This window comes from Girardinichthys multiradiatus, chromosome 8 (genome assembly GCF_021462225.1).
Source record: "Girardinichthys multiradiatus isolate DD_20200921_A chromosome 8, DD_fGirMul_XY1, whole genome shotgun sequence".
Classification (NCBI taxonomy): domain Eukaryota; kingdom Metazoa; phylum Chordata; class Actinopteri; order Cyprinodontiformes; family Goodeidae; genus Girardinichthys; species Girardinichthys multiradiatus.
The window spans coordinates 23997070-24013090 of NC_061801.1; the positions used below are offsets into that span (position 1 = coordinate 23997070).

General features: G+C 38.9%; 2 protein-coding genes across 3 annotated transcripts; both read left to right on the plus strand.

Annotated features, from left to right (window-relative positions):
• The first annotated feature begins 1449 nt into the window (after positions 1 to 1449).
• LOC124872901 (bone morphogenetic protein 10-like) lies at positions 1450 to 4600 on the plus strand. Its single transcript, XM_047373330.1, has 2 exons — positions 1450 to 1874; positions 2152 to 4600. Exons 1-2 carry the CDS (start codon positions 1541 to 1543, stop codon positions 3201 to 3203), a joined length of 1386 nt encoding a protein of 461 aa, XP_047229286.1. The 5' UTR covers positions 1450 to 1540; the 3' UTR covers positions 3204 to 4600.
• A 2023-nt stretch (positions 4601 to 6623) lies between these two features.
• smad4a (SMAD family member 4a) lies at positions 6624 to 15687 on the plus strand. 2 transcript variants are annotated; one of them, XM_047372213.1, is made up of 11 exons: positions 6624 to 6979; positions 8836 to 9195; positions 9286 to 9460; positions 9675 to 9704; positions 9783 to 9986; positions 10480 to 10587; positions 11216 to 11266; positions 11347 to 11530; positions 11636 to 11804; positions 12220 to 12358; positions 14239 to 15687. In XM_047372213.1, exons 2-11 carry the CDS (start codon positions 8956 to 8958, stop codon positions 14448 to 14450), a joined length of 1512 nt encoding a protein of 503 aa, XP_047228169.1. In that variant the 5' UTR covers positions 6624 to 6979; positions 8836 to 8955; the 3' UTR covers positions 14451 to 15687. The 2 variants fall into 2 exon arrangements, with proteins under 2 accessions (XP_047228169.1, XP_047228170.1); XM_047372214.1 differs by lacking the exon at positions 9675 to 9704.
• Positions 15688 to 16021: the final 334 nt, after the last annotated feature.

Genomic DNA, 16021 nt, shown 5'->3' on the forward strand with positions numbered 1-16021 from the left:
CATACAGGCTAGTTTATGATTTAATATATAGTGCTAATTCACAACAATTGTCATTTTAAGACACTTTACGGAACAAAACATACAATGTATACACATAAATATATGATGATTTCGATTTTAATGAAGTTGGAATGTTGTGTAAAATGTACATAGAAACAATACAATGATTTGCAAATCTTGTTCAACCTGTATGCAATTGAATACACTATAAAGATATAATATAATATAATATAAACTTTATTTTTTTGCAAATATTCCCTCATTTTAATTTGTTGCTTTCAACACATTCCAACAAAGCTGGGACAGGGGCAACAAAAGGATGGGAACGTTGAGGAATGCTCAAAAAACACCTGTATGAGAGATTCGACAGGTAAACATGCTGAAAGGTACATACAGTTTTTGGAGCAACATATGCTGCAATCAAAGCAACGTCTTTTTCAGAGACGTCCCTGCGTAATTCAACAAGACAAGGCCAAGCCACACTCTGCATGTTTCAACAGCGCGACTTCGTAGTAAGATTGTGGGTACTAGACTGGCCAGCCTGCAGTCCAGATCTGTCTCCCTTTGAAAATGTGTGGAGCATTATGAAAAGCAAAATACAACAACTGAGACCAGGGACTTTTAAAGAACTGAAGTTGTTCATCTGGTAAAAATGGGAAAGAATTCCACCTACAAAGCTTCAACAGTTAGTGTCCTCAGTTCCCAAACACTTCCTGAGTGTTAAAAGGAAAGATGATGTAACACAGTGGTAAACATGCTCCCAGCTTTATTGGAACGTGTTGCAAGCATCCAATTCAAAGTGAATGAATATTTGAATGATGATATATATAAACCGGTGATAAGTACATGTAACTTGTTTACCACAACTTCATTTCATTCTGTATTCTATTTCATCAATGTTCACTTGTCAGATCAACATCCTGAACGCTTAAACAAAGGCTTAGATGAAGGCTTAAATCAACGCTTTTAGGTTTAAGTTTTTATTATCAGTGGGATAGTTTTGAATTTATGTGAATCTAAATGTGTTTGCAAGTTGCAGATTGCTGCAAAAATACACTGTGAAGTAAAATACCAAAAGAAACAAAAGGTCTACAAGCTCTACATGTTTGTTTATAAGAGATTGTGTAAAGCTTTGTCGATCAAATGAAATGCTTAATTAAATCCTAGCAGGGGATTTGCTGTTTTAGGATAGTTTGTTGTTTGAATTGAAAGTCAGCTCAGCGAGAACCATTTTAATCAGAAATCCCTGCAAGTTGGGGTAGAAGCAAATGAGTTTATGGATGGTCATAAGTCCCTTGTGTAGTGAGAAAGAGGAGGGCAGAGTAGAGCCTTACTGACATCTCCAAACATGTCAGCAGAGCACGTTGGACAGCCCTGCCCTGCCCTTACAACCAAACTTCAAGATCAACCAGGGCAAAGCTGTTTTCACTTTGGCCCCAACAGCAACCTGCTATCCTTTAATGAAGGAAAGTCTCCAGGAGATACACATTTTCTCATCTAATGCTCAGTCTTCGGATTTAAATCTTTCGGCTGCTCAAGAATGACCACTTTAGTTTTCTCAAACCTCCAGTTCCTAAATATTGTGATGGTGGCGTTAACTGGCTTGAGCCGCAGCAGTCCAGTCAAGCTTGCTGAAACTCACCATAGGACATCAGTTGGCATGGATATAATTGGCAGTCCTCTCCACAGTGCACAGGACTTTTTGAGCCAGTTTCTGTCCACACTGAACCTCACCAGGCTAAGGTCTCAGCCTAGGATGCCCGCCGCCCAGAAAGAGCCACTTCCAGAGTACATGCTGGAGCTCTACAACAGATTTGTCAATGACGGCACTGCGGTGCCGTCTGCCAACGTCGTGCGAAGTTTCAAGAATGAAGGTATAAACTTCTTTCAACAAATGTATCTAAATGTATTGTATGTAATCATTTTAGGCAAACTTACTAAGATCATGTTTGAGATTATCAAGGATATGATGGACCACTCTGACAGATATCAAAGAATGGTGCTGTGAATGTAATGTTACTGTAATTTATATTGTACAAAAAAACCCATCTTTTTTATAAAAATTCAACAAGTTAATGCATTAGTAAAAATTGACTTGAGTAAATCCATACAAATGAAACTGAGATACTTCTCGTGGCGTTTTGATTACAGATTCTTCCGCCCAAAGTATAAAAGCCACTGGTGTACGGATACATCCCCTCCTATTCAATATCTCCATCCCACAACATGAGCATATCACAATAGCTGAGCTACGACTCTTCATGCTTGTGCGAAAAGCCCAAAGACCACATGCTGGGTTCAGTTGCAATGTGACAATCTACAAGACACATGACGGTGTTGTTTGGACACAAGAGGTGGGGAAAGAAGGGAGAGAGAGGGATAAAGAGGAGGTGCCTGGGATGAAGGATTTGGAGGAACTGGTGACAAAGCACATTCATGCCAAAGATAATAGCTGGGTGTCATTTGACCTCACTCATGTGGTGACACTCTGGCAGAAGTCAGGGTGCACAACTCATAGGCTGGAGGTTCATATCAAAAGCCTGGAGGCAGACGAGGAAGGGGCCACGCAAGAAGCAATAGAAAGTGGCAAAAGCTTGGCTGAGGTTGATATTGACAGGACCATGGAAGGGCAACACAATTCAGTGGTGATTGTGTTCTCAGATGACCAGACCAGAGATAATAGAGAAGACAGACAAGAATTAAGTCAGATGATTAAACATAAGAGTGACCTTCCTGATAACATGATTATGATCCACCAACCTCTTTCTGTTCATGCAAATCTCAACTCTGACTACCCTGGCCAGGACGAGCTGGAAGAGAAGCCTACCTTGCTCTGGTCCAACCTTGTCTACGACACACCCTCTCGAATCCGCCGCAGTGCCAACAGCGAGTCGTGCAGGCGGATGCCTCTGTATGTGGATTTTAAAGAGATCGGCTGGGACTCATGGATTATCCAGCCTTTGGGCTATGAAGCGTACAAGTGCAATGGCGTGTGCAGCACACCCATGACCTCAGAGGTTTCTCCCACCAAGCATGCCATAGTGCAGACTCGGCTGAGCCTCAAGCGCCCCGAACGAGCATCGGCTGCCTGCTGTGTTCCAACAAAGCTTGAACCGATCTCTCTTCTTTATCACGATAATGGAGTTGTCACTTTGAACCACAAGTATGAGGGGATGGTGGTGGCAGAGTGTGGCTGCAGATAACATTGCAGAGAAAAACAGACTTTTAGTTCAAGATCTAAATCTATCAATCTATTTATCATTCTCATGTGCTTGTTTGTTTCCACAGAATCCGAGATTCCATACAGTGGACTAAGTGTAAATTAGGGATGAACACATGATGTAAATTTGCAGCTGTATAAAGGCCAGTCCCTGAATGTTTTATTACAGTAATATATAACAGAAACATTTGAACTAATGCAACAAAGTGTTTCACATTAGTCTGTTACAGTTCCATATACATTTTTGGATTAAAATAGTGTTTTGCAAGCACTTCAGTTTATCTTTTCATATTGTAGTCGATTGCCATATTTATACAGTGGTAAACTGCCTTGCAAAATCACTCAAATCCCTTGAACTTTTTCTCATTTTGTCATTTTATTTCAATGTATTTTAATGGGATTTTATGAGGTAGACCAACACAAAGTGGCACATAATTGTAATGTACCAGTAATAGGAAAAGGATTTAGTCATGAGGCCCATGGTAACTCTGCAGGAGTTGCAGGGATCCACAGTTCAGAATGTCAGATGGACAAACTGGTAGTTCTACACTATACTGATATTCCCATTACTATTTTGCAAGGAAGAATTGGTAGAAATCTAAGTCTTTGTGTGATATACCCCAAAAGACCTGCAGCTGTAATTGCAGTGAAAGGTGGTTCTGCAAAGTATTGACTAAGGGAGGCTGGGTACAAGCATGCACAACATGTTTGCGACTTTTTTTTTTTTCCACTTCACAGTGATGCACTACTTTGTGTTGGTCTATCAGATAAAATCTCAATGGTATGAATCATTTTGTAAAGAACATTGGGAAACAAGAAGATTTTGATATTTGGGAATTGTAATTTCACTTCGGCTTTTTTAGGTAAAAAAGAAAGCTTCATATTTATAGCACAAATATTACAACTCTCATTGTATCCACTGTCAGACATTTAATGACATGCAGATGTGGGATCTGTAGAGACATAAAAGAGGCACTCTTATAATAATATATACCGTAAAATGTCAAGTTTGTAAAAAAGGAATAAGACTAAAAATATGAAAAAAACCATCCTGCCAAAATGCTCATGGAAATAATGCACTTGCTGCAAAACTGTAAATTGCGAAAGGCATCTTGGAAGCTCTGAGATCATTTAACAACTGTAATATTCTGTCTCTAAGTTGTTTGCCAAACTTGTAGGATTTGGACCAGAGAAGGATTTCGAAGTGCCTTGGAGCCCAACAGGGCTACTTTTTAGAAAGTAGCTTTCTCGTCCTAATAAATATGATTTTTAGCTGCTCTGAAATATGTCTTTATACAAATAATTCACATCCTGCTTTTGTTTCACACACCAATGTGAATAGTATTGGGCTTACTAAAATAAAATATCTGAAAACAAACATATTCATTGAGCAATCATTCCCGTTTTTTGCACACCATGTCAATGTCAGGTTATCACATCGCTTCCCATCAAACAAGCTTAATCCCCATCCTTCCACAGCCACATGCCTGGCGGGCCTCTCTCGGTCCGCTTCCATGCCATATTGATAAAGAGGTGTCTGAGCCTGGAGTCTTGTAGGCCATCACTCAGGGTGAGACGCCACTAAAGTGGCAGTATTTGTGAGAAGGTGGTGTCAGATTCCTGGTCTGCAGGACCAACACGTCCTATTGACAATCGGGACATCAGGTTTCTCGGTGGACTTGGAACCCTCCCACTTCCCTTTTCTGACAATGGAATGCTTATCCCCTTATCAATGCCACGGCAACGGTACAAATGGAAAAAGAAATATTCACTCCACATCATCACCTAGCTTTCGCTGTTAACAGTTGGAAGTAGGTAGCAATGGAACAATCCTCAGGAACTGTCACTGTCTAATGTAGAGGATCTTCACTCAGCATGTGGATTTACAGTGGCAAAATATGCAGGGCAAAGATCCAGGCAGTGAACAGACTGATCTGCAACTAACAGTGCCTGATATACACTCACTGGGAGCTTTTTAGGTACACCTGTTGCTTGTTGATCAAAACAGTAAATAACCCATTCAAATGGCAGCAACTCAGTGTGTAGAGGCATCTGGATATGGTAAAGACAAATTGCTGAAGTTGAAATTTAGGTTCGGAATGGAAAAAAAAATTGAATTAAGTGACACTGAACGTGGTCTGGTTGTTGGTGCCAAAAAGGGTGGTCTGAGCTTTAAACTGCTGGTCTTTTGGGGTTTTCACTCATATCCAACTTATGGGTTTACAGATAATGTTTTGAAAAGAGAAAATATCCACTGAGCTGCAGTTGTGTTTTTTTTAAATGCCTTGTTGATCTGAAAGGTCAAAAGAAAAACATAGAGACTAGATTGAGATGATAGAAAGGAAACCAAAACCCAACTGGCCTCTCATTGCAACCAAGATAAGCAAAATACCATCTCTGAACACCCATCAAACCTTGAAGCAGATGGGCTACAGCAGCAGAAAACCATACCGGATGCCATTCCTCTCAGCTAATGTCACTGGATGCGATGAGTCTTGATTAGAGCTTCAACATTCAGACCGTTGCTCAGAATTTGCCCTGAACAAAATGAAGGCATGGCCTTCCATCAACAGCTGAGGCTTAGGTTGGTGTTGTAATGGCCTGGAGGAACCAACAACATGCAGCTGCAACGGCTTGGTAGGTGGCATTACCAGGCTGTGGGCCTGTTTTGCTGCTAGTGGCACTGGTGTACCTCACAAAGTGGGTGGAATAATAGAGATGGAGAACTGCATCTAAATTTTTCAAGTTTAACAATAACCATCAGCAAGATTTAAAACATTTGAACACAATTGTGTGCCCCAACAGGACAATGATCACTTGTTAAAACTGGTTTTGGAATGAATAAAGCTGGTTAAATTTAAGCTTCTGGCATGGCCTTGAACCAAACTTTATTGAAAAATTATGGACTTTGGTGAAAAGCAATTTTGATGGCTGGACACCATCAAATTTTAATGATTTCTACCAATCCGACCAGTAGGAGAGATCATATATCCAGCAAGGAATATACTTCGACATTGTTGATTAAAAGCTTGTGGTTTGTCTGCAACTTGGCTACAACTATTAAGGGTTTATTTAGCCTGGATTCATATTTTTGACTCTGTGTGTATTAGAAAGTAGTTGTCTGAAACAAAACGGGCCAAATTAGTTCTTTACGTAAAATATTTTGTCTGAAATACAGTATTTTGTGAGGGCATAGCATTTAACCAAATGTTATCTTGTTTTTATAATATAAACATTGTAATTGAATGTTATATATAAACGTTTTAAAGTGCATTATGAAAATGTTGACATAAACTGATCTTGATTACCAACCTGTAAAGTAGCATTAAATTATTTTAATTATTCCAGAAAATGCAGTCCAATGAAGCGAGCTGCACCGCAGCGCCACGCCTGTCACGTTTCAGTCGGAGCGTGGTGGGTGGAGGACAGATTGTGTTTATTTTCGTGGCCAGTTGGGCTTTCAGCGGATTGTTGTTACCTGACAATACTGGTAACATTTTTAATGACACGTTGTAGGCTGATCAGGTGAAGGTGTGCGGAGAAGACCGGTTAGTGACTGTCTTACTTCGTGAGATGTTGAATTTTGGGGACAACAGAAAGGAAGGTTCGCTAGCGTGAAGTTGGTCTGTTGGCGTATGTGTGCTAGCAAGCTAGCAACAATAACCTGAACGTAAGATAGCCTGTCAGCTTTTAGGTGGATAAACCTACTTTAATCTCATCTTCTGTGAGGGGAGTTACGCTGCTGCACGGTGACTTACTGTAAGTAAATAGGTTCGCTTTTATTTCAAGGCTGAATATTGTTTTAGTTGCTAGCTAAATAGTAGCAAACGCTAACAGCGCTACTTAGCTTAGCCCCGCTAGCTAACTCCGTGTTATAATACCGTTGCTGTTGTTGTAAAAGTGTGCATTTATCTGAACATATAGCCGTAAATTATATCGATGCAATATGCTCCAGGTTCATTTATGGTAAACTCGATTTACGCTTTATTTTGTTTGCTTAGTTTTGATTATTAGGTGTGGTAGATAAGCCACCTGAGATAAGCCTAGCAAAGTTTTCTTGATACTGTTTATTTAAAATCATAATTGTGACATTTTTGCTAACAATGTTTTTACAAGTCCTTGTTAATTTGCCAGCCGTTTCAAGTGAGGTATTCATTTATGTGAACCAGCGATATTGGGGTTGTCAGTTTTAATTTACATAAAATTTTACTCAGTGCTTTATTGTTTTATGATTTTTTTACTTAGACATTCAGTAGTTTTCTGTGCAGTGTTTGTAGTTGCTGTGAAGCTTTGTTGTCCATTTAAGTATCTAAAAGGATCATACGAAAGTAACTATTTTATTACAATATAATGTACCACATTTTCCTTATAAAAGCCTTTTGAGTTATTGGGTATTTTAAAAATAATAAATTTAAGCTTTAAATGTTTTATACTGTTTTGCTTGACTGTTTCTTAGATCTTAGTTATGTTTTTTCCCCCCCATTTAAGGCCTAAAATATTTTCTCAGAATCTTGTTGAACCTTAAGATTTAATATTGAAAAACCTCATAAAGATACACATTTAGACATCAGGATCATATTGCATGCATAGAATGAAGAATTATGCATACTTATTGTAAACTTTAAATATGTTAGTGAGTATTGGATTCACACCATTAAAAAAAACCACCAAAAAAAAAAAAACGTTTCTATCCTACAAAAATGTACGCACATCTTACATTCAGTGGTATGTTAACGTCATTGTTTTCTATCATTGTATTTTTCAGGCGCTGTCTAATTAAATATGTACATGTCAGATTTGCTGCAATCGGTAGAAAACATAACCATAGATCTAATAATTAATTTTTAAATATTATAAAGATTGTTGTTTGAAACATGGTAGTTCTCATTTTTTTGTTATTAAGGCTCGGCCAAAAAAAAAAAATTGAATTAAAATGATAATTACCACTTTTGTCACACACACACAAAAAAAAAAAACTAAGGATGCTGATTTGAAGTTGAAAATATAGCGGAGCTGTTGCATTCGATTACATTAGATTTCACAGATGCAGCTGTTGGTGTTTAACTGAGGGGCTGTTATTACACCATGAGTAATAAAACTAGCAACTTAAAAAAGTCAAAAACAGTAAAATGTGAAAATAGCTATTTAGAAAATAATAATGATATTAATAATGGAGTCTTTTTTGCTGCCCCTTTATGCAGGGATCGCCACAGCAAGTCAGTACAACTAGCGCACAAACTCAGCAGTTTCTAGGCCGGATGGCCTTAAACCAAGAATCGAACCCGGTCCCAAACTTGGTGAATAAACTTAATATTGCCCTAGTAAGATGTTACTTAGTTATTCACACCTAACCATTACCATGTATTGCAGAGTTCTATATACATTTTCTTGTTAAACAGTACATTGTCAAAATAATCTGAGTGGCTTTATTAAGGAACAGCTCTGGACTGGACCAAATTATTACTAAATATCTACAGTTTCACAGAAAACATCTTTTGCAAGGGAGAAAAAATTGAGAACATTGTTAAATTTCTGAAGTGTTTTTTTTTTTGTGACTTTGAGGACTAAACAAAAAGTTTCAGTCATTAAACTACCTTTTGTTTTGTTTGTTTTAGGAGACTAAACGTGGGCTACTTTGGATAAAGGAATAATTTCTCATTGTCACTACAACAACGAAAAAAAGCATAAAGGACACAGCTGGAAAGCCCACCCAGTACTGAAAACAGCGAAGCAAGATGTCAATCACAAACACTCCTACAAGCAACGATGCTTGCCTGAGCATCGTGCACAGCCTCATGTGCCACCGGCAGGGAGGGGAGAGTGAAAGCTTTGCAAAGCGGGCCATTGAGAGTCTTGTCAAGAAGCTGAAAGAGAAAAAAGATGAGCTGGATTCTCTTATTACGGCCATCACCACAAACGGGGCTCATCCTAGCAAGTGTGTAACCATACAGCGAACTTTGGATGGACGCCTACAGGTATGATGTAGTGCCTCCTTTGCAGGTATGACTCAATAGTAATTGTGAGGAAGACTTGGCATCTTATTAGATCTCCTTTCTGTTGTTTAGGTTGCAGGGCGTAAAGGTTTCCCTCATGTCGTCTATGCCAGACTGTGGCGATGGCCGGATCTACACAAGAATGAGCTAAAACATGTAAAATACTGCCAGTATGCCTTTGACCTGAAATGCGACAGTGTTTGTGTCAACCCATACCACTACGAGAGGGTTGTTTCTCCAGGAATTGGTGAGTTAGGGTCACATGTTCATGGGTTTTGGTCATTAACTTCCTAAAAGGTCTAGAGTAGTACACTAAGAGATTAAGATGTATTTTTAGATGGCACTATTTGCTTGAGAAAACATATTGTAGTCTAAATTTATTTAAATAGTAATTATTATTTCAATTAAAATCAAGTAGTTGAAATTGATTTATATTTCTTTTTTTGTGAATGTGTTTGCAGACTTATCAACATTGACCCTTTCAAATTCAGGTACAAAGCTCTCGTTTTCCTCGTCAAAGATTTTGTGAACATTCATCAGTCTTAATCATGTCTGTCGTTTTCTGCCAGGTCCACTTATAGTAAAAGACGAGTTTGATTTTGAAAGCCAGCAGTCGCACCCCAGCTCTGAAAGCCACCTGCAGACAATCCAGCACCCTCCGTCGAGGCCAGTTCCACAGGATACGTTCAGCAGCCCCCCTCTACTACCCCCATCGGAGGGCAGCACCTCAGCTTCCTCTTCTGCTTTCTCTACCATTAGTGCTGGACCTTCAAGTGAGATGCGACACAGTCCTAAGATTTTAGATAATGCGGTTTACTAGGTTTCTTGAAGCAGTGTGTTTGAGGTGTGGCTCAGAACCTTGCATGGCTATGATTCCCAAATTGTTTAAAGGCGCCGCAATCTTACTGTATGTAAACTAATGAGCTTTTAGCACATAGACATTATGATGGTGATTTTAACTGACCTAAAATAGGAAACGTTCAGCTTGATTTAACATCAGAGTGAGCATTTTGTATAGTGTGTATAAATATTTAATACCTTCTCATTGGTCAGCCAGAATTTCTTCCTGATTCTCCAAACCATGATCGCTCTGACTGCTTTCTACAGCATTAAAAATGCTGACAAAAACACAAACTATCCCTTTAAAATTAAGCATTTTATATGGGTTACCTCAGTTTGAATGCTATGTAGGTTTATGTTACTTTTATTACAGTCAAAATCGCTGAATAAACGATTTGCCAACACGAGGTTCTTATGTGTTTACAGATCCCACCCCGAACTGGAGCAGAAACAGCAGCTTCCCCCCAGCGGTGCCACAACACCAGAATGGGCATCTACAGCATCATCCACCTATGCCTCACACAGGCCATTACTGTAAGTGAATGGAGAAGATGGATAGTCTGCAAAAGATCTGAAATCACATGCAAATCAACTTTCATTCTGTAGTAGTTTTCAAACACACTTGTATACTGAAGGTTCACCATGGAGTGAAGGCAAGGCTGTAAAATAAGATATACATGATTAAAACAGTAGCAGCAGTTTGGAGACTGCATTAACATATCTTCACACAAGTTACATCTTATCTGATTCCCCCCTTTGAAATGAAGGAGAAGATGGTATTTATATAACAGTCTGAGTTGGTTAGATAAGCTGTGTTACTGTTGTAGCTCGTTGATATTTTTATTTTAGGCAGACATGATTGTATTTAATAACTAAACGTTATGACCTATGGGGTAATTTATTGAATAATGCAACATTTGTCCTTTTAATTCGAATATTAATATTTTATCAGATATTAACTGAAAACTAACACTACTTTCAGCCGACATCTTTAATGGATTTTAGATTTCTGAAAACATGACAAGCTGCATTGTTATTTTTCCTGTGGATAAAGAGGAACTATGCATATTTGGAATTAGCTTTTAAACCATTAGATTTTGTTTATGCGGACAATGAACAGGTGTAGTGACCAAAAATAAAAGCTAACCTTTGTTTTCCCCAGGGCCGGTCACCAATGACATTGCATTCCAGCCCCCTATATCAAATCACCCAGGTGAGCGTAAAGTTGGAGGGAATTGATAATAATTAATATACCAGAGGTGCAAAACATTGACGTTTACTTGTTCGTTCCAGCTCCAGAATACTGGTGCTCCATCGCATACTTTGAGATGGACGTCCAGGTTGGGGAGACATTTAAGGTGCCGTCCACATGTCCAATAGTCACTGTGGATGGTTATGTGGATCCATCAGGAGGAGACCGCTTCTGCCTGGGCCAGCTGAGTAATGTCCACAGGACAGAGAATATTGAGAGAGCAAGGCAAGAGCAAATAGGAAATATTATTTTTAATGTGGTTTGGTAAAACAGTAATTTTGTGTGGTGTAAATAAAATATTTAGTTCTTTGTCATTCTCTGCATCTTTAGGCTTCACATTGGCAAAGGTGTGCAGCTGGAGTGCAAAGGTGAAGGTGATGTGTGGGTACGCTGTTTGAGCGATCATGCAGTGTTTGTCCAGAGCTACTACCTGGACCGAGAAGCCGGACGTGCCCCGGGCGACGCTGTTCATAAGATCTACCCCAGTGCTTACATCAAGGTGAGGCAGAAGCACATTCTTCTACAAGGTTTCCTACAAAGTCCGTAAAAGTCTGGAGTTTGATTTTAGTATTTAATCTTTGTTTGTTTAAACGAGTTTAGCTTCATTGGAAGAACTGTTAGAAAAATAAAAAAATTTGAGTTTTGAAAAGTGTGGAACTCTGAAATGTGGAACATCTACAATGACAGGAGAACAGTTGAAGTAGATTTTAGCACTGAGCTGCATAACACTTTGATTCACTTTTGAGTATGTTTACATCAATGCATTTAATTCAATTAGACAAGGATCATTGAGAAATTAAACCTTACAGTTTGACTGTCATGTTGCATTTTATGTCCACTATTACATTTTTTTTCCTGCTTTATTAAGAACCGCTGTGCTCATGGACAGATGTTGCATCTCTGAACGTTGACAGGTGTTCGACTTGCGCCAATGCCACAGGCAGATGCAGCAGCAGGCGGCGACGGCTCAGGCAGCTGCTGCAGCCCAGGCAGCAGCCGTGGCTGGGAACATCCCGGGGCCCGGCTCTGTGGGAGGCATCGCCCCTGCCATCAGTGAGTGCTCTTACTGCTGCACTTGGCCTCCAACAATGTATTACCATGATTGCTTGTCATTATCACAGTCTAGGGGGGAGGTGTTGAGTCTTAAGTAGTATCAGGGACTTTCTCATGGCGGTGCATTCCAAACAAAAAAATTATAGAGCAGCAAGAGGAGAGGAAAAAAAAAACAACTGATGGCACAGAGTTAAGGAATGCACTTTTCAGGGTTTAGGGATTTAATGTCTGTCGTTTATTAAAGTTAGGTAGTATTATATTAGCTTCTCAGAACTTAAATGTCTTAATTTGAGGCATTAAAACCACTTTTGAAACTGTATATAAACACATCCATTTTCCATGTAAATATGAGTTTTAGTGGTGGTGGCCTAGTCAAAGTCCTGACTTAAATGCGATTGAGATGCGGTGGCATGACCTTAAAGAGCTCGTACATGCTTGAAAACCATTCAATGTGGCTGAGTTAAAGCAATTCTGCAAAGAAGAGTGAGCCATAACGTTGATTGGAGAGGGTAAAAAGTATAAAGTGCAGAAAATGATGGGCTGCCCGACTAAAATGATCGCCAATGCTTTAAAATGTAAAGTAAAACCAGGGAGACGTGGAAGAAAAGAGAAGACTTGTTCGAATGGATCAAAGAAAGACAATAATCAGCTCCAGGGTGATCAAAGAAGGTCTGAAGTTAACGGTGAGTAATGTGACAATCAGAAGACGCCTGTGTGAAGCTAATCTATCGGGAAGAAGACCCTGCAAAGCCCCAGTAAAAAAAAAAAATGTGCTGAAGAGGATACAGTTTGCCAAAGAACACATCAGCTCACCTATAAAGAAACATTTCGTGGACTGAAAAATTGTTCTGTTTGGGTCAGTTGTTCAGACGACTTTCAAACACTGAATCAAAGCCACAGTACACTGAAGACAGTGAAGCATGGTGGTCCAGGCATCATTATATGGGGATGCTTCTCTTACTATGGTGGCAGGTCTATTTATTGCATACAAGGGATCATAGAGCAGTGTGCATATATCAAAATATTTGAAGAGGTCATTCCTCTGTGGCTTAATGCCAAAGAAATGCCCTTCAAATGGGTGTTTCAACAAGACGGCTACCCCAAAAACATCAGTAAGTGAGCATCATTTTGGTTCCAGACCAACAAAAACCAAGTTAAAGAGCGACCAGTCCGATCCCCAGAACCTCAATCTGATTGAAAACTTGTGTGTTGACATCAAACATGAATTTCTGAGGCAAAACCAAGAAGTGTAGAGGAATGTGGAATAATGTCAAATCATCCTGGGCTGGAATACCCGTGGGCAGAAGCTGGTCGGGTCCATTACAACACAGATGGGAAGCAGTTCTCAGAAGCAGTGGTTCTACAACAGAATACAGGTTTATTCACCAGAATGATAAATCCTAAAGGTTTTTTTTTAGTAAATATGAGTTTGTAAACAAAATGCAGACACTGCTCTTGTGTTCAACAGTCCAATTTCCACTTTTTTGTAATGTAATTGAAAGATTGATACATTTTTCTTCATTGTTTCAGTAGGGATGTAATGTGCAGGGCTTTCCCAATGCATGGAAATAACTGAACTTTACTCATATTTTTAAACATTGCTATTAATCTTGAACACAACTAAGTCTGAGCAGCAAAAGAAGCCATATTATTTTATTGAGCATTTCAGTAAACCCTGAAAATGCTTAAAATTTTATTTAACATCCAACTTTTGTCTTAAGTTACACACTAAAACGTGGTTTGTTTAAATGAGTTAAATTGCATGTTAAAGCGCTGGTCTGACTTAATTGGCGAAGTGAGTTTGTGTGCTGGTTCTGTCTCGCAGCTCCTGTTCTGCATGCATGCAGCGTAATTAAGATGTCTCTGCTCTCTCCATAAAGGTTTGTCTGCCGCTGCGGGAATCGGAGTCGACGACCTACGCAGGCTGTGCATTCTGCGCATGAGCTTTGTGAAAGGCTGGGGGCCCGACTACCCACGGCAAAGCATCAAAGAGACCCCCTGCTGGATCGAAATCCATCTACACCGAGCTCTGCAGCTTCTAGACGAAGTTCTGCACACCATGCCCATAGCTGACCCTCAGCCTCTTGACTGAAGTAATATTTGACGAACTGTACAAAAAGAAAAATATAAAAAAAAAAAAAAAAATTTGAAAATGTAAAGGAAAAAAAAAACAAATTAAAAATACTTTCAACAGACCACTCCATCTGTAGGCCTGCAGTGCTAAAGGAGGACTGCAATCATATGAATACTGTATAGCTTGCAGTAGAAGAAAGGACCTAAAGACCAGCGGTAAACTGGAAATTGAGCAGTTAGGAGTGTACTCACTACATTTCAGGACACTGCCGATTGATCACGTCACAGTATTTTGAAAACATGCTAGCAGCAACATGCAAATTAAAATGTTACGCCAATGTTAACTTATATGAACTGTGTAACAAGAAGTGAGAAGTTCTTTTTAAATTCATAAAATGTCTAATCTATTTACTGTCATTTTTTTGTCCTAAATCTATTATTAGTTTGGAGTACACCCTGGTGTGTTGGGCTTTTTTGTTACGGCTTATATTTTTTTTAAATAGTTTCAACAACACACAGAAAGCCCATTCCTAGACCTCAGCATCATTATTGTATTTTTAAATCACCATTCAAAGCTGTTACCACATAAAATGTTTTGAACCATGTTGTGATCTTTTATTTTTATTTAAAACATTTACACACCAAAAGAAGAATCGTGTTTTTGTTTGTTTAGGTCCAGTAGCACTTTCATTTTTAAGTTTTGTGTTAACTGTATCTTTATATTCTTATAGCTGATATTTGTTCGTGGTGCGATCTGTGGAGGAGAGGAATTTGATTTTGGCTTAAAAATATGAAGTCTTTCATAATGAAGGTGGTTTGGGTGGTAAATCACATCAAAGTGGCTGGAAGTACTGAAAAATGTGGGTGATGCATTAATCTGTGAGGAAGTGTAAGCCATAATGATGCCAGATACACATCAGGAGGTTTTGTGAGATGACCAGACTGAGGTGGTTTCAGTATTACTTTGCTCATTAAGGTTTAGTTTTCTGAATTGTTTTGCTCGGCCTGATTGATGAACTATTCAGATCTTTGTAAACCAACACCTGTGGCAGTATTTTCTACACCTTTTTTGTTACCTTTACAGTTCTAATTAATTCTGGTCATTATATACACACACAAATCTATATAAAAATAGTAAAGAACGCTGTGAAACTTTCAGAAAATGCAACATCATGTTCATCTTTACAGTGATGTAATGAAAACTGAATACATGACATTGCTGGTTATATGTGCGAATAAAAACTCCAATGGGCTAACCAGAAGTCACTTATTCAGTGTGTGAGTTATGAGACGGGACGATGAGTGAACAAGAAAACGTTTATTTACTGCAAAGACAAATCACAAGTTTTTAAGGAAACCAACACTAAGAAGCTAGCCTGAGCTGAGATCTGAAATATTCAGAAAAACAAAACTACATGTCTTAATAGTTGCTATCATCTTTAATACAACACACTAAATAACGTCCTTGTAAATATAAAAGTCCCCCAGTCCTTGTTTTTTCTGTAAAATACACAACGCGTGTCGGTTCGCTTGCCGGTTTTGAGAATATACATGTATGCAGCAAACCCATGACACAGAAGGAAAGTCACG